Genomic DNA, 19,349 nt, shown 5'->3' on the forward strand with positions numbered 1-19,349 from the left:
TTCTATTTAAAATTAAAAATTGTGACAACTTTCGACCATCAGTGGTGATGCATAGCATAACAGTGATATGCTGCTTTTCGTAGCCCATGCCTATAATCTTGATTTCTTTAGCACCTTCAGCGTTGACTGTAATTTCGAGGCATATCGAAGAAGACTGGTGTTTCATCAGCATTTCCAATTTGACTAAACTCAGTTTCTTTTTTTCCTTAAATTTCATCACCTGTCGCTGAAAGTTAAGCAGCTTCTGTTGGAATTCTGCAATAATCTTTTGACAGATAGTTGTTTGCTGCCATAACAATAATCCACTATGACGCACCAGCCGCGACTGAATTTAAAAATTATTTTCTCTATTCCGAGGGACTTGCCAATTTCTCCGGCTTTCAATTGCATAGCTTGTCGAGTGATGGGTAATCCTTTTGCATGTGTCCTCATTACAAAACGAATCACAGCTTCAACGACTTGTGGAAATCTTTCTTAGGCCATGTAAAGCACTTGGTTGTTGCTTAGCATGAAAATATGGAATTGCAATCATTTCTCCAACGACGAACATTTACTTCACTAATGTCAACCCGCAACTATTTCCATGTTCTTTTGTATACACAAACTTTTCGTTTCAATGCGGCTTTGTAGTGCAATCTTTTTGACATTTTAGTGTGCAATAAGGGATCAAAATTAACAAAATACAGTAACTCCACTTCTTACGTACTTTCGGAGATGCAAACAAAACTTCCAAGTTTTCGTTGAGTGAGCTCCACTATAATGAAATAACGGTGGCTTCACATTTCGAAAGCACGTGAAATCACCCACGCCACTATTCTCCAACTGAATTGGAGAATGCGATAATGGTCAAACTTGGAGGCAGGGTTTCCACATAAAAACAAAACGTATGGTGTGCTGTGAAAAGTGCGGGGAAAATTCGAAAAAAAAACTGCAATTGTAAAATGCCATCAATTCTAAGACGTACCCTGTTTTTAGAGACGTTTATAGGGGAAAAAAAGTGCATCTTAGAATCAAAGAAATACAGTACATATGAGGGTAGATTGTACCAGGAAACAGGAATTGAACGAAACAAATGAGGAAGAAGAAAAGTTGACTCTAAGGTTGAAGTAAGAATTGTAGAAGATAATTCAAGAGAACAGTGCCATGGAAGTATCTACAGAAAAGGCATGCAGCAGAAACAAATGTCTGAAATGGAGTGGAGACACTTTGTTAGAGATGAGTCATTAATTAACCTAACTGCCCTCTTCTGAATGGAATCAAGAAGCCTGAGAGAGGTTTTGGGGGCACCACCCCAGATGTGGGAACAATATTCCATGGCTGGGTGGATTTGCGATTTATACAGAGTGGGCAGCTGTTTGGAAGAAACATAACGGCGAGAGCGAAAGAGAAAAATGTTTTTTAGATGCAGAGGAAGCAATATTTGTAATTTGCTTGTGCCAAGAGAGATTAGAAGTCAGGGTAATCTCCAAAAGAGATATCATTTTGCCTAGAAATCAGAGTGTCACTAAAGATAAGCACAGGAGCAGAAGAATCCTTTTTGCAAGATATAAGACAAGACTGAGTTTTAGAAAGGTTGAAATCAACTAAGTTGTCTTTTCCCCATGGAGAATTACCTGAAGATCGGTATTTAAGGAATTAGTAACAGATTTTCGAGAAGTTGAAGCTGATTGAGAAGGACAAGGTTTCTCAAAATGGAAAGTGGAATGAAATGTGCTATCATCGGCAAAACTATGGATAGGATTTCCAGTCAATGGAAGAAGGTCATTAATATACAAGAGGAAAAGAGTGGGGGAAAGAACTGGACCTTGGGGGACACCAGCATTAGTGGAAAAGTTAGACAGAGCCATCTACCATCACCCTCAGTGAGCAATCAGAGAGAAAACTGGATAACCAATTACAAAAAACAGTTGGCAAACCATAAGATGGAAGCTTGTTCAGGAGACCTTTATGCCAAACATCATTGAAAGCCTTTGAGATGTCAAGAGCAACTGCTTGTGTTTCACCAAACTTTTCCATTGAATTAGTCCATAAATGGGTAACATAAGCCAGAATATCACCAGCGGATCGACACTGACGGAATCCATACTGGCTATCATTGATCAGACGGATTTAAGAGTTGGCGGTTAATTGATTTCTCCATTATTTTAAAAAGAGTAGAAGTAATTACAATGGGACGATAATTGGATGGGAGGGATTTGTCACCCTTTTTAGGAGCTGGGTGGATATGAGCAAATTTCCAAGCAGAAGAAAAAACACCTTTGGAATAAGAAAGTGAAAAAAGGCGGAAAAGAATAGGAGTAAGTTCAGGAGCACAGGTTTTGAGAACAAGTGGAGAAATACCATCAGGACCTGGAGCTTTCTTAGCATCAAGATTCATCAAAATCCTTCTGATATCCTTTTGACAGAAACCAAAGGAGGCATTGAATGGAGCATGTTGGGAATGGTGGGAGGTGTTTTTCAAGATCATTAATACATGAGCTGGAAGAAAAATGGGATGCTAGCAGGTCCTTGGCTGAAGTGACAACAGAACCATCTGGTCTGGACAGAGGTGGGAGCAGAGATGGGCAAAAGTTGTTGCCAATAGCTTTGGCAAGAGACCAGAATGCTCAGCTACCATTATAGGGCAAGAAGCAAGTTTTCTACTCTTAGCCTGTTCAAACTCTAGTTTGGACTGATTAATAACTGCTTTATAATTGTTGCGAGCTTTGGTGTAGGCAGAAAATGAAACTGAAGAATTAGAAACAAGCCAATTACGATATGCAACATTCTCTTGAACAGCCTTAGCACATTTATTGGAAAACCAAGGTTTAGATAAAGGATGAGATTTTAAAGTGGAGTGTGGGATAAAGGATTCCATTCCTGCAAGAATAATTTCACTGACATGATCTGAGCAAACGCTGACATCAGAAGTTTTGAAACAGTAATCCGACCAAGGAAAAGAAGTCTCAAAGGTCATCCATTTTGCATTCTTGTAATGCCAAACAACATGAGGTTGGGAATAGCCACGAGATAAAGTTTCCATTGGAGAAGAGAATCACCAAGTTGTGATCTGAAGTGCCTAAAGGACCTCTGACTTCGACCATGTACTTAGAAGGGTTGTTTCTGAGAAAAAGATCAAGCGTATTGGCTGTATGATTAGGATTGTCCGGTATTCTTGTAGGTAAATGAGCAATCTGTGCTAGGTCATTAGTAATTGCAAAGCCTCAGCATCTTGATCTGCTGGGTCGGTGTGACTAGAAAACCGAAGCCAGCTGGAGTTGTGAACATTAAAATCACCAAGGAAAATTACCTCACTGTTAGGAAAGTTGGACTGGAGAAAGTCAAGTTGCAAAGAGAGGAAGTCAAAGAGCTCCAAGTGATTAGTGGAGTTGGGAGAACAGTAGAGACAACAGATGAATTTGACACAATGAGGTAGAGATTTTAAGCCAGAGAAGATCAAAGAGAGGAGATTCCAAATTGCCAAGTCTCTGACAGGGAATATCAGAATGGACATATGCACAAGTACCACCTTTGAGGTGAAAGGAATCATACAGAGAATAATTTGGGCATCTGAGATGAGGCAGTAGTTTAATCAACCGATAACAGATTCTGTCAGTAAAAAGTACATGGGGGGTTGGCAGACTGCAAGTGGAAATGGACATCGTTGAGATTAGAATTGAGACCATGTATATTTGTGAAATGAATTAGGAAATGCTTGGGAGGTTTAGATCTTTTCGCAGATAAGCTTGCTCTATTAGTTTGACAATTCATGGTGCATTCAATAGTAAGAAAAAGTGGGTGGGACATGCTGTATGAAGTAATGAAATTTTTGGATATGGCATACACGTGGTAAGAATATACCCAGATCCTTGACATAATGTGGCCTCGACAAGGCTCCCCGCATACACACTACTCTGACTCCCTCCAGTCACTATCTGGCAGAGTAGAGGTAGCAAGATTATACACTAGCTGATCCAGAAGCCTCCTAGAGAGTTACCAATGATAGAATCTATACTCACAATTACTAATCAAATGGAAGGTTGCTAGATTGTTTGAGTTGGTGGTTAATTGAATTCTCCATTACTTTAGAAAAATGGAAGTGCAATGGGATTATAACTGAATTAGAGGGATTTGTCACCCTTTTTAGGAACTGGCTGGATAAGAGCAAATTTCCAAACAGAAGGAAAAACACCTTTGGAATAAGAAAGTGAAAAAAGGCGACACACAGAAAGCAGTAAGTTCAGGAGCATAGATTTTGAGATAAAAATGGACAAATAACATCAGGACCTGAAACCTTCTTAGCATCAAGATTGTTCAAAATCTTGAAGGCCAGGAAATTGTTCAGGACATCCTCTTGACAAGAAACTACAGGATGCATTGAATGCAGTGTACTGGGAACGGTAGGAGGTGGTTTACCAAAATCATCAATACACAAATTGGAAGAAAAGTAGGATGCTAGCAGATCAGCTTTATCTCTGGCTGAAGTGACAAGGGAACTATCTGGTTTTGACACAGGTGGGAAGAGAGATGGACAAAAGTTGCAGCCAATAGCTTTGGCAAGAGACCAGAATGTTAGGCTAAAATTTGGACAAGAAGCAAGTTTTCTACTTATAGCCTCTTGGAAATTAGTTTGGACTGATTAATAACTGCTTACAATTGTTGCAAGCCTTGATGTAGGCAGAAAAAACCGGAGATTCGGAAACACCAATTATGATATGCAACATTCTTCTTTTGAACAGCCTTAGCACATTTATTGGAAAACCAAGGTTTAGATAAAGGACAAGATTTTATGGTGGAGTGTGGAATAAAAGATTCCATCCCTACAAGAATTTCACTGACAGAATCTGAGCAAACACTGACATCAGATTTGAAATAGTAATCTGACTAAAGAAAAGAAATCTATCATTCCATTTTTCATTCTTGTAATGACAAACAAGAGGTTGGGAATGCCCATGAGAGAAAGGCTCCATTGGAGAAGCACCCATCACCAAGTTGTGATCTGAGGTGCCTAGAGGACCACTCACCTCAACCACATACTTAGAAGGGTTGTTTGTGAGAACAAGCGTGTTGGCTGTGTGGTTAAGACTATCTGGTATTCTGGTAGGTAAATGAACAATCTGTGCGAGTTCATTAGTAGCTGTAAAAGCTACTAGTATTTTGACCAGCTGGATCTGCGTAACTAAAAAAAAAAAAAAAAAAAAAAAACTGAAGCCAGCAGAAGTTCTGAATATTAAAATCGCCTAAGGAAAATTACCTCACTGTTAGGAAAGTTGGCCTGAAGAAAGTAAAGTTTCAAACAGAGGAAATCAAAGCGTTCCAAGTGATTAGCAGAGGTGGGAAAACAATAGAGACAGATGAATTTGACAGATTTTAAGCCAGAGGAAAAGAGGAGATTCCAAATTAACAAGTCTCTGATAGGCAAAAAATTCTGATAACTGAGATGAGAAGTGGTGGAATTTATCCAATAACTGGGATTCTGTCAGAAAAAGTACATGGGTTTTGGCAGACTAAGTGGAAATGGACGTCATTGAGATTGGAACCGAGACCACATATTTGTGAGATGAATGAGGAAAGGTTTGAGAAGTTTAGATCTTTTCACAGATAAATTTGTTCTAGTAGTTTGACAATTCATGTGTTCAGTAGCGAGAATAAGTGAGGGGCATCTGTATGAAGTAATAAAATTCTCAGATATAGTATGCACGTGATAAGAATGTACCCAGCTCCTTGACATAAAGTGGCCTCAACAAAGAGCCTGCATACACACTACTCTGACTCCCTCCAGTCACTATCTGGCAGAATAGAGGCAGCAAGATTATAAACTGTGATCCAGAAGCCTCCTGGAACGTTACCAATAAGTTTGGTCCCATGGACTATTGAGCAGCTAGCCAGTAAACACAGTTTTAGGCTGAACCCTCAAAGTATAAGGAAGATTGGATCTTGCTAGGATGTCCATTATAAATTCAAAAGACAATCATATTGCATGATGGAAGAGATGTGGGGGGGGGAGTTGCCAGGGCTTTGCTCTAGAGACTAAATATGGGCACTTCCAACCTACAATAAACAAAGTGGCAATATTGCACCAGTTGATGAGTCATCTACCACCTAGTATTCCCTGGTAACAGAGGAACAATGTTGCTCCATGAGGTGTCTGCCACACCTCAACCCATGCTGGTGTTGGTTTGCACTGAGTGGTTGACTCCAGTGTGCTATATACTGAATTTCAGGATTTGTGCATGGGGTTATACCCAGGGTTACTAACAGTCTTGCCATCAGCACGAAGATGCAAGCAGAGGATTTGGCTGTCACAGACCAACTGGACTTTTGCAAAATTAGGTCAACTTGACTTGTTTCACCCAAATACAATTCTATCAGTATTTTAAATTCTCAGATAACAAGCACAGCTTGACATAGCCGAGAGAATGTCTGTGACAGCCTCAAGAACAGAGACAAACCCTCAAGACATGGTATCACTCAGATATAAGGGATGCAGATTTGAATATGGAGAGCACAACATATACATTTTTCATTATATACAAGCACACTAGTACTGTGCTGCAAGAGCACAAAGCTCATCCACACTTTATTGCTCTTGTAGTAGATAATATTACTTTTCTATTCTTAGCCACACCCTCCTATCTAAAAAGTCAGATGTAGGAGGGCACATTACCGACCCTGCCCCGTGAAGTTGGATGTCTATTACATTTTTGTTTATACTCTGGCAAGACCACCAGGTCAGCAGAGTTTACAATAAGTCAATCACAATACAAATGTTAATGGCATTCAGCAGTCACGGGCTTGAACCCCAGTCCACTCAAAGAGCATGTGCTACTGCACTCTTTCTCCGGACCACTCAGCTACGTGAAGCCTTATCTAAACTTTAACACTTTTTTTTTTAAAACTTAACTTAAAGCAGCTGAATCTCTAAATCATCATGAATTTAATACTTAACCTCTCTTCCTTCTCAAGTGATCGGCACTTGCAAAGTCCAGGAAGGCAATATTTATCTGTACTTTGAAAAAGCTCATGGCCATTATACAAGTCTGTGCCAAACCTTCCTACAAAAATTCTCTTATATCATCATACCTTGGAAAATATTTCATAATGTGCTCCATATCCTCAGTGTACCCACATCTACATAATTCATTAGACTACTCCAAGCTCTACCAATGTTTTTCTAAGCCCATGCCCTGTCACCAGCATGGTCACAAACATGCCAAGACTAGGCCAATGATGTAACTTCATCTTATAATATAAGGTATACAGAAAGGACAGACACGAAAGAAGAGATTATGCTCTTAATTAAGAAGCATAAAAAAAAAATCTAAGTCAGTACATCCAGTTGACATGGGTGGCCAATACAATGTTGTATCAGTTTGGTGTAACATAAGCACAGAGAAAACAATGAGAGTAAGAGTGTTACAGGCACAATAAATAAATTTTTATTCCCATCAGAGCAGGCTGCCAGGGATTTACAAAGTGAATGTCTGTGATGAGTACAATTAACTATACAGAGAAATAGCATGGACCAGTATATCAAAATGTTTTATAATGGGGGATTTTAAATTTCTAGTTATTGACTAAAACTTGTGAATGGGTCACTCAAACATTAGCAAAGACTTTTATGGAATTACTGGATGACTGTTTTCTCTACTAGAGAGAGAAAAATATTCTTGGTGTGATTATCAGCAGTGATACTTCATGCATTAAGAATCTTCAAATAAAAGACCCACTAGGTGGTAGTGATCCCAGTATATTGATGTGGAATTTACTTAATGATGTAACTGCAATGAAGGTTAAAAACGAAGGGGTTTTGCTTTTGCAAAAGCAGACTACAATGGTCTAAGACAGTTTTTAAATTCCATACAGTGGAACTGAAGTGATAATGTTACCAACAGCAAATTCTAAATGTAAAGTATTCAACAAATTAATCTTGAAAGCTACTGTGCTTTCTATACCAACTAAGAAATACTGTTCAAGGCTTAGACCTAAACAGGTCAGATAATCTAATGAAACAACGAATAAAAGAAAAATGCATGAGACACAAGTTATTAGATGATAGAGAAGCCTATGGTGGATATAGACTAATCTGCAATCAATTCACAATGGAGGTTAGGCAAGCCAAGGCAGACTATGAGAAATCTTTGGCAAAGGATGCAAAGTAAAACAGTGAAGACTTTTTTACTTATGTAAACACTAAAAGGAAGGGGATGAATCACATTGCTCCACTTCATATTGATAGTTTAAAATGTTGATGATTCTACTCAGTTTGCTGACAATGTGTTTTGCATTTACATTCACAATTGAGGAATTCTTTGGGGAAGTGGATGCCAGAAGTTTATATCAAACTCTAACAGGAAGCTATACGAGTTTGTCATAACTGAGAGGAAAGGACTATGTATAAATTAGTGCAAGCGCATCAGAAATACATAGCTATATCTGAATAAATCAGAATATTAGTAAAATGGCATCGTTTTAAGTTATATCTCATATTGTAAATACCTTCACAACGAGTTGCCATGGTATTGCACTACTTCAAATAAGTAACACTTCACCTAAGGAGAGGACTAATGTTACTTGTTCTCAGATGGATACCACCACCCAGACGGCACTGTTTCAGGGCTAATTTGTATATGTGTGGGATAACTCGACTATCCACTTGTCCCTATTAGACTTAGAAAAGCAAAAAAGGTAGAGGGGAAAGTAATAGTAGGAGTGGAAGAGGAAAAGAAAACTGTGTAGAAGAATGAAAGGGACAGTAACTCCTTCAACTCATACCACTCAAACTCCTTGAATAGGCAAAACTTCCCCAGTGGGGGGAAGACCGTTGTTACCTATTCTTGGAAACTCCAAACATCATCAGGCTCCCCCGGTGCCATTTCAGGGCTATTTGGCCCTTCTTTGGTGGGTGGGTAGGTAGGTACCCGAGTGATGCAATGACGGCAAACAGTTATGAACTCCACAATATGAGAGATACCTGATGGTGTATCATGTATTTAGACTCTTATGCATTTAGGGCATAATGCCTCAAGCTATGGGAGAGTCAGGACTATGTATAAATATAGCACAAGCGCATCAGAAATACATAGCTTGCACTATATTTATACATAGTCCTGACTCTCCCATAGCTTGAGGCTTATGCCCTAAATGCTTAGTCTGAGAGGAAAGTGAAAAAGAAATTGTCAAAGTTAAAACAAAAATTGCAACTGGGGTGGATGACACCTATTTAATTATATTAAGAGAGACAGCCAAGCAAACCCAGCTATAATTATGAAACATGAACTTAAACTGAATTTTAATTCAAGTTTATGAGATGAGATTTAAAGTTTATTTCAGATGGCTGCTGGGCAGATATGTGAAAATTTTGCTTTCAGCCAGAGAATGATTGTTGAAATTACCATCATCTGGTGTCATGGAAGTAGTAGTTTAAATAAATTTAAGGAACAATAATACATAATTAAAGGGGATAGACAGATGAGGTGGGTAATTTTTTTTATTAACACTGTATAAGCTTACTTCCTTGAATTATTTGTCATTACTACACTGATAATAATAATAGTGGCAAAAACAGAAGTTAGCAATTTTGTTATTATATGCAAGAAAATCAACTGGATTCCTTCCCCCCCAACTATATAATGCATTAAATTACAGGATAAGTGATAATTTCACCAGAATGATTATAATAATTATTTTAAACTGAGAAATTTGTTGATTTAGTAAGTTTCAAGCAAACTCATTCAATCACTCAAAAAACATCCCTATCAAAAACTTCATTACACTGCAATGCTTACAACCAGATTCATTCCTTCCCCCCCTTGTAATTCTCAACCCAATCACTATTAATAAATAGCATGCTATACCTTTAGCCACTCATGTTTTATTTACTATTTAAAAATAAATCAGATGATAGAGAAGCTAAGAAAGATTAGCATGACATAACTGATACTATTATGAGGGTCACTCAAACAGCAATTTTTCCAGTTTGATTTAAGCATTTGCTCACATACAATTTTTCTACACAATCTCCATGTTTGTTGTTTTGTCCCGCCCCCTTTTATGCCACCTGAACAAAACAGGTAGCATTCCTTTTTTTGGCAAAAGGTATATTCAGTTTCTGTGTACCACCTTTTCATCTCAAAAAACTTTATCGTCATCCCCAACTTTGGTCCATGAATATCAATTTTCACAGACCAAAAGGTCTGAAAAAGCAACAAGGTTTAAAATCTGATGGGAGAAAAATTAATGGAAGTTTGGGTACATTTAGCAGATACATAATTTTCCTTAATTTGTTTAAATTAAGTGTACAGTTAATTTCTGCAATCAAATTTTATTTTGGCAATTTTCTGAACTTATTTTCTGTAAATTGAATTTTTGCCTTTTGTTAAGCTAATTCTGCTAAGTTCTTTTCAGCATCTTGTATGCATAAATTCTGAAGTTCAATAGTAGGTAAATATTTTGTAATATTTAATTCTGTAATTTTAGTTTTAATCCTTACACTACAAAATCCACTTGTAATATTTCATCCAAGGATATCATGACTCAGACAGAAATGGCCATAGGTAATTACCATACTAGTCACAAGTTCATTGCTTGTATAGCCTGCAGCATGTATTCCATGGCTGATTCAGCAAATAATACAAGCTCAACTCATGATTGAGTTTCCTTTGTTCCAACGTAAGCATGTAGCAATCTCAAATTAGTGCATTTCCAGATGAATTTGAGTCACTGAAGAAATGGGTGGATGTCCTAGAGACAAAAATAGGAACTTATCAGGGATTCAAAAAACTAGTAACCAGACAGGTAATGCACTTCTTATTTGGATCCCAGAACAAAATAGTCAAATGCACACTGGTTCAAGAAAGTTTAGTTTTATTTGGAGATTTAACTTTCAAGGAAATGGGTTTTGCAATAAGGATAGGTAGGTAGAACAGAATACAGGTACATCTGCAAGGCACCACAATTGAAGATATTACTAACACTGTCAGATTTCAAGAGAGATAGAGCTTTATTATTCATGTGAGCACTAATGATATTAAAGCACTTGATGATTTGTTGCATAAATATAGGACCATGTGGGGGGGGGGGAATACTGCAAGTTAGGTAAGAATGTTATAGTCTGCAATTTTGCCTATGCATGATGGGAGAAACTGAGCTGCAAGTCTTGTGCATTAAGTCAAGACTTGAATCAGAAAATTCCAGAGAGGGCACTCTCACACCTGACCCAGCATCTAACTGTACTATTACTGAAAGTCATTCCAACAGACCGACTTTTCAAATGGTCTGTGGTGCAATCATGCAGTTTTTTTCTGCCATTGAAAAAACTGCAGCTCTTCTTATGACATACCTCTGTAATAAGCTCCATTTCAAGAACTATTTTGAAATGGAGCCTATTATGATATATATGCTCCATTTTAAGCACTACCTGTTGAAACAATTTGAAATTCTATAGGAAAGGAAAGATTATTACAAGTCACTTTTTATTTTAAAGTTTTGCTGAGGAAAAAACTGTGGGATAAAAGTTTGAGTGACCCTCTTATGTTATACATCCTAGGTCAGAAAGAATTAAAACCTAGAAACACCAACCTTGTAGTTACTCCAATCAATATCCAATTCTGAACAAAAAGAATCACTAGGTAATCCCAGCTGTGCATCAACAAAACCCTGAAATGAAAGGTCAGAAAATAAACAGTTAAGTGTACATATTATTTGCTTGTCTAATAAGACTACATCAAGTAGTACTGTATTTCTATACACTAGAAATATTTTTCTAAGAACAGCCACCAGGTTGTATGGCATTTAATTGTATGACAAAAATCAGTATTTTTTGTCTTAGATGGCATGCCATCTGTTATATGATGTCTGGTACATTTTCTCATCAAGAAATGAGAACTACATTTACATAAGTAAATTCTTCTTTCTCCCAGTAATTTATTTTGAAAAGTAAATTTGGCAATGACTATATAAAAATCAAATTAAAGACAAAAATTAGGCCATGTCAGTGTACATAGAAATTCAAAATAGTATTCTGAACTGTATTCTACACATTCACCTCGAAAAATCGATTTGGAAAAGATCCCACGCAACCACTGATATCAGTTGAGCAAGTGCAAACAGTTACATCTACTCTCCCTTGCCTTAATATGTTAATAGAGATAATTATAATTGATTTAACTATTGTTTTTTTCCCCACAGTTTGGGTCACCAATTCAAATTCCAATCAATGAGGCAAATTAATTTCCCATAAGACATCCAAACATTTGCCCATTCAAGGTGCAGACTTAGCTTTTTATTGCTATCCTAGTCTTTTGCACATCCCCACTCAATTTTCCTTTGCCGCTATTAACACCAGACTTGATACACTCCCGAAACTTTCTGAATTAGGTACGATCTTCCTATCACAATAAAAAAAAAAAAAAAAAAAAAACACTTTTAATCAAAAGCTAATCTTCTCCCCTCCCACCCATCTCCTGCCTATACTTCCTAACAGAGTTCCAAAATGAAACTCTTCCGCTATAATAATAGGGGACGAATTTCATTTTGGAACTCTGTGCGCATGTTAAATCATGCATCTGTAGATTTAACAAGCATGTGAAATTTATTCAGTTCACTTACAAGACAAAATTACTATAAAAAGAACTTTAGCTTTGTATTCTCTTCTTTCCTGACACACCATTTGAGCAATTAGTATAATATTATACTAGTGATAGCCAGAGATTGGTTATCTGATATACTTTCATATAACTAAACAAATGATCATCCAACAACTTTTGTGGCCACTGTTCTCTGCTGGACTCTGTAAGCCACTCAGAATGAACCCACAAAAAGTGCAAATGCAACCTAGATCAGTACCCTTAAAGAAATGCACATATAAGTTCTCCCACCCACAACTAGCAGTTTTCTGAACCCTCAAAGTATCTTCAATGACATCAGCAGGGAAACCTGAAACAAATGCTTATGGGAGAGTGTCTCAAGCCTAGAATTAATCAACACAAAGTTTGAACAATAAAATCTCCCTAATTGCAGCAAAATCTGTAGTGTACAGCTGAGGCAAATCATGGAGATTTGCATCACAATATGATACTTAAATGTTTTTGTACAAAATATTAAGTTGTTTTTAATTTTTTTTTTTTTTTGCTACATACAGCAGTGTATTAGTATTACAATTGCTATCAATAGATAGTGCTTAAATAAAACAACAGCAAATTAAATTAATTCAATGTTTGGTCTATAATTTCTGTATGAGGTCTGTTCAAAAATTATCTGGATTATACTCTGTTCAAGGTCAAAACATAGCACATTGCAACAAAGCATAGTATGTTTAGACAAGTCTCATCCTTACCTCCATGAAGTAAGCTGTTCACTTGCTTATGGCAGTGTTATTGCCAGCCAATAACAAAGCTCAGTTTTCACACCTTTTTAGAGCAAATCAGTATTTTGGAATATTACTGAGTTTTCCTCAGCAATATTCCAAAATACTGATTTGCACTAACAGCATGTATGTGTGTGTGTAAAAGTTTGATTTAAAATAAGAAAAGCCAAGTGAAACATTAAATCTACTTAAAAAAAGTAGATAGCATCAAACCATACACGTTTTTGCCCGGCAGTGTCATTTCAAAAATTAGCAGGGTGTTATCAAAAATGACCTACTCTGGACAGCCTACAACTTTAACAAATGAGGAAACTTGGGTTCAGGTGCAAATGTTTGTACAAAATGACCAAAGATTAACCATTTCAAAAAATGCTAAAGAAACTTGTACCTCTTTTGGATGCAATTCAAAGAAAAAGGACAGAAAAGTACAACTCTAAAACTTCACCATGATAACATGCAGTCTCATTCAACATTACTTATACAGAATTTTCTCATGTCCAGCATCCCCTACATTCAACAGATATGGCTCCATGTGACTCTTGTCTCCCAGGCTGAACACTTGAAAGGAGATAATTTTGATGATGTACAAACAATACAATGGCTCAACTATCATCAATTGCAAAAGCATCAGAGTGGAAAAATTGTGGGGTTAAATGTGTTGCCTCACAACACTAATTTGAAGGGGACAAAGTCATTCACTACATAAGTATGCTTGTCACTATATATCATAGCATCTCAGATACTTTTGAATAGACTTCATTTTCTTTCTCTCAAACATTAAAAGATACCATACCTGATTCCAATCAAATATTAGATTTTCTGCATTGTAATTATTATCCCTGTAGTCTCTAAAGAATTCACATCCTACAAAAAAAAATAAAAATAATAATAATTTTTTATTTATTTGTTTTTTTTGGGAAATAGTTAAGTAGAATTTTCAAACATTTTATTAACACAATTATATGAAAATGATTATTTTTAAAGAATGGAGTACTTTTCAAAGATTTGATAAGGCAAGTTTTAATGTAAAGTAAATATGAGAACAGATGAAAAGTGTTTTCATAAGTAAAATATTCTGACATATCTTCATTATCAAAACTGCTTCTACATCACAGAATGTCTACACTACATTTTGTATATGTTAGTCATCAGCTTAAATGTAGATTTTAAGGGGATATCAGTGCTCCAAACTTAATCATTAAACACAAGATGGGTAAGGGTGTCAGAGGCACATGTTAGACTTATGTTATGAATTTAAGAAAGGGAATAATGCAACTACAGAGAATATAAAAACGTCCAATACATGTACAGTGTTGTTTGTTTGTTTCGGAATTTATTGGGCGCATCGGCAACTATGGCCATAGTGCGCCACATGTACAGTGAGATAGGTCTGAATCAGGCCTGGGCAAACTTTTGGGCTGAAGGGCCACAACAGGAATTCAAAAAGAAGGCGGGCTGCAGGTAAAATACTATTTTTAGATATACAGGGTGATTCACTACCAGTGCGACAAACTTGCAGGAGGTGTAGGGGGCACAAAGACGAATCTGAATCACATAGCATTGCAGGGTCCAGAAATGCCTTCGTCATGCGGTAGAGAATGTTGAACGGGAGGTCACGTGAACAGCAATCCCGCTGGAAGTCAGCATTTGCGAACCGTTTCTGTTGAAGAAACCAAGTAGCAAAAGTCCTCCGGAGTGGATAATCCGCAGGCTCCAATGACTGGACGCGTTGCAGATGGTATGAACTCATTTGGTTTGTTGACAGTATCCTCCATACAGTGGATTGGGAAATACCCAATCGTTGGCCTATCGCTCGAGTACTTACTTGGATTGCCTTCTGCAAGGCGTAGGACAATCTTGTCATTGTCTGGCATCCTCGTCATTCGCTCTCGATTCATGGTACCTCTCATGAAACAACCAGTCTCACGTAACCTTCTGTGCGCATGTGTGAAAAATCGTATGATGAGGAGCGCGCCTGTGTGGGAAATGTTCCTGGTACAAGCGCAGAGCGACGCACCCGTTACAGTCCGCAGCTCCATATGCGAGGTGCACATCGGCCAGTTCAACGTTTGAATACTCGTCCATCCTGCTACCTTGGGAACCGGTTCGCAAATGTTGACTTCCAGCGGGATCGCTGTTCACGCGACCTCCTGTTCAACGTCCTCTATCGCATGAGGAAGGCATTTCGGACCCTGCAATGCTATGTGATTCCAATTCGTCTTTGTGCCCACTACACCTCCTGCAAGTTTGTCGCACTGGTAGTGAATCACCCTGTATATTATTTGTTATCATGAAGAAGAAATATAATATTAAAAAATTATTCTCTAACAACCAAGAATTTAATGAGATGAATGGAACTGTTTTACATCTTTTAACATTTTTTTTTAATTTTGGGTGTTAATTTTGTAGTTGATATTCTTAAAACTGCGTATAAATGTTCATCGGTGATGCTTGATCATAAAGAATTTTTATTTAGATTCATGATGGAAAATGTTTGTTCACATATGTAGGTTGATCGAAAAATAACTAACATTTTTCCGGCAAAATCTTTTAAGTTCATAGAATTTGTCCAAATTAAGAGTATTGTAAAATTTACAGAGTTTCTCACAACGGTGCAATTCTCTTAAATCGGTATCACACTGCAGATCTATAATCTGAAGCTGTAGTTCAACTCTGTGCACTATCAATTTCTATTGAAAATGGGTTGTGCACTATTGCACAATTTGTCTCAATTTTTCAGAAGTCGCCAAATCTTGGTGAAAAGTAGTCATTCAAAGCGTTGATAATTTCACAACATTTTTCAAATTTATTTTCTGGAATCTTCAGCAACTTCATGGCTGGAAAGTGCTCTACCTTGTTAATCAATAAATGTCGAAGTAACAACTGGAGTTTTAATTAAAATCCATTCAAACTTTTTACCATATCATGGGCATATAAAATCAAAATCACAAATCCAGTTATTATCAGTTAATTTGGGAAAGTCCATAATATTTTTCAGTTTTAAAAATAGAAAGATGTCATCTTTAAGGTCCCATACGCGATGAAGAACTTTCCCGAAGCTAAGCCATTGAATTTGGCTATAAGGAATATCTGTGTACTCCAATTCAATATCTTGAAGAAAATTAATGAATTCTGTGTTTCAGGCCCCCTCGATCATATTAAATACTGATTTGCACTAACAGCATGTATGTGTGTGTAAAAGTTTGATTTAAAATAAGAAAAGCCAAGTGAAACATTAAATCTACTTAAAAAAAGTAAATAGCATCAAACCATACACATGTTTTTGCCCAGCACTGTCATTTCAAAAATTAGCAGGGTGTTATCAAAAATGACCTACTCTGGACAGCCTACAACTTTAACAAATGAGGAAACTGGGGTTCAGGTGCAAATGTTTGTACAAAATGACCAAAGATTAACCATTTCAAAAAATGCTAAAGAAACTTGTACCTCTTTTGGATGCAATTCAAAGAAAAAGGACAGAAAAGTACAACTCTAAACCTTCACCATGATAACATGCAGTCTCATTTAACATTACTTATACAGAAGTTTCTCACGTCCAGCATCCCCTACATTCAACAGATATGGCTCCATGTGACTCTTGTCTCCCGGGCTGAACACTTGAAAGGAGATAATTTTGATGATGTACAAACAATACAATGGCGCAACTATCATCAACTGCAAAAGCATCAGAGTGGAAAAATTGTGGGGTTAAATGTGTTGCCTCAACACTAATTTGAAGGGGACAAAGTCATTCACCACATAAGTATGCTTGCTGTCACTATATATCATAGCATCCCAGATACTTTTGAATAATTCAAAATGTGACAGGTCCAAATTTTAACAAATATTTACATAATACTTGATGTATAATACAATGAATTGTAATTAAATTATAATAATTTTCACAAATTTTATCCTGAATTTTCTTTAACGCTCCAACATTTTTATCTGTCAAACTTGGTGCTCGTCAGTTGTTACGCTTACCATTTTGTTCCACTGTAAATTATTACAATCTTGTTAAGAATTTTTCAAATATATCAGCTCCCATTGTTTGGTCTTTAAGAGATTCCATTGAAAGAAGCTCTTCAATAATTTCAAAATTAGAGGTACATCCACGTATGAAAATTAATAACTGCGCTGCAGTATTCTTTTGGTCATTACTTTTGTCGAGAGCTATCGAGTACCATGTTATGGATTCTAATACTGATAATAATTGCTCATTCAAATTTGTATCGATACATTCAATTCTTCTTACTATGGTTCGGTGAGATAAACTTATATTCTCAAATTTGTGTTTAATGTCAGGACATAATTCCACAAGCTTCAGTCATACATTCTTTAATATATAGTCTCCATCGCAAAAAGGCTTGTTGCAATTATATGGGAAATAACAAAACTGGCCCCTACAGTAGCTTCTTTTTCCTTAGTTATCCGCGTAAACAAATTTTGTTGTCTAGATAAATTTTGAATCAATCCATCAGTTTTCTTTCTCGCTTCTGGAGTTAAATTGGCACCATATTTGGAATGTTTAGTAGTGAAATGTCTTAATATTGTACTCTTTCAACACAGACACTCTCCTCGCAGATGAGACAAATAGTCTCGTTATTTATGTTAGCAAAAAAAATATTTTGTGTTCCACTCTTCATTGAAGACACTATGCTCTTGTTGAATTTTCATTTTTTATTCATTTTTAATAGGGCGTAAATATTATTTTTATCACTACTGTCACCAAGATGATAACTGAAGGTAACGCAAAAAAACTAACTGGGGGATGACCGTCAGAGAAAACAGATTGGAACTGCGACCGGTCAGCAGTCCTACCCTATTACTCTGCCACCGCAGGAAAGCCGTTGTCATCACCGGTTGTCTGTTACCGTAGTTTCGCGTGGTTAGTTTATAATCGCAAATTATACCGTTATAAAACCACCCGTTGGCTCGCGCACAATTTCAATCTCAATTTTAACAATACAGAGATGATAAAACAATTTACAAGTCAACAAATTCTATAATGTATTACATAGAGAAATTTATTTTTCAAAAAGGCATCAAATAAGTAAACTTCTTTCAAAAATACAATTAAAGCTCACAAGCCTGTGGGCCATAGTTTGCCCAGGCCTGGTCTAAATGAATGGAAACGGCTACCAGTGGTTCTGGAAGATTAGGTGTGACAACTATAATGCAACCAGTAAAGCATATTTGGGTTGAAACTGTTCAGTTAAACAATGACCTGCTCACAGCATAGTTGTTTAGCTGCTCATAGCATACCTGCTGTATTTGTTTTAAAACTGAAAGTTTCACACTAAATATCTGCTTTTAATTGCTTCTCCTGAACTTCAAGTGCTATTTTCAAATACTGGAGATGAAAAAGGATGCACTTTAACAATACATTAGGCATCCACCGACAATGGATCACTGCTGGAGAGTCTGCTAGATCAGAGCCAAGAAATGGCAAACACAAGAAGGCTTTATGTGTTTAGTGGAATATTTGGGCCTCATTTATTTGAAACTATTACAGTACAATAAAATCACCTCTGTTGAAGTTCTCTGCCAATAACTCTAGTGTCTAAGTACTGCAATGCAAGAAATTCAAGAGATTGTCCTTTTGAACAATCAATGATTTGCATTACAGCAATATATCAACATTCCCACCAATCACATAGGGCAAACTCATACTTGAATACTGTTTTTGGATGGGGAAAAATAATTTTGCAACAGCCATATTTGTCTAGTTTCACACCACCACCAGATAACCAACTGTTCATTCCTCTACAATTGACTATTTTTATGAAAATGTGAAAGTTGAAGTTGACAGTTTATTTTTGGCATTCTTTGCTTCAAAGTGAAAGGGATTTTATAAACATGGTGTTACAGGAAAAGAATGAAAGAAAACCATACATATTTAATTAAGAGTAGATTTGAAGCTTGTTGTGGAAAAAAAAAGAAAAATTTGACTATATTGAATAATCATAAGATAATACAAACAGAACCTGAGAGTGAAGAATAA

At 36.7% G+C, this 19,349-nt stretch overlaps 1 protein-coding gene across 1 annotated transcript in view; it reads right to left on the reverse strand.

The window, feature by feature from the left end:
• The window catches only part of EDTP (Egg-derived tyrosine phosphatase), a 198,408-nt gene that overhangs the window by 70,788 nt on the left and 108,271 nt on the right, over positions 1-19,349 (reverse strand). The window contains exons 9-10 of the mRNA XM_090390242.1: positions 14,139-14,209; positions 11,560-11,637 (exon numbers count right to left, since the gene is read on the reverse strand). Coding sequence (XP_090246368.1) covers positions 11,560-11,637; positions 14,139-14,209 — 149 coding nt within the window. The remainder of the gene's footprint in view (positions 1-11,559; positions 11,638-14,138; positions 14,210-19,349) is intronic.

Source organism: Mastigoproctus giganteus, chromosome 2 (genome assembly GCF_048544385.1).
Source record: "Mastigoproctus giganteus isolate SK-2022 chromosome 2, ASM4854438v1, whole genome shotgun sequence".
Taxonomy (NCBI): Eukaryota; Metazoa; Arthropoda; class Arachnida; order Uropygi; family Thelyphonidae; genus Mastigoproctus; species Mastigoproctus giganteus.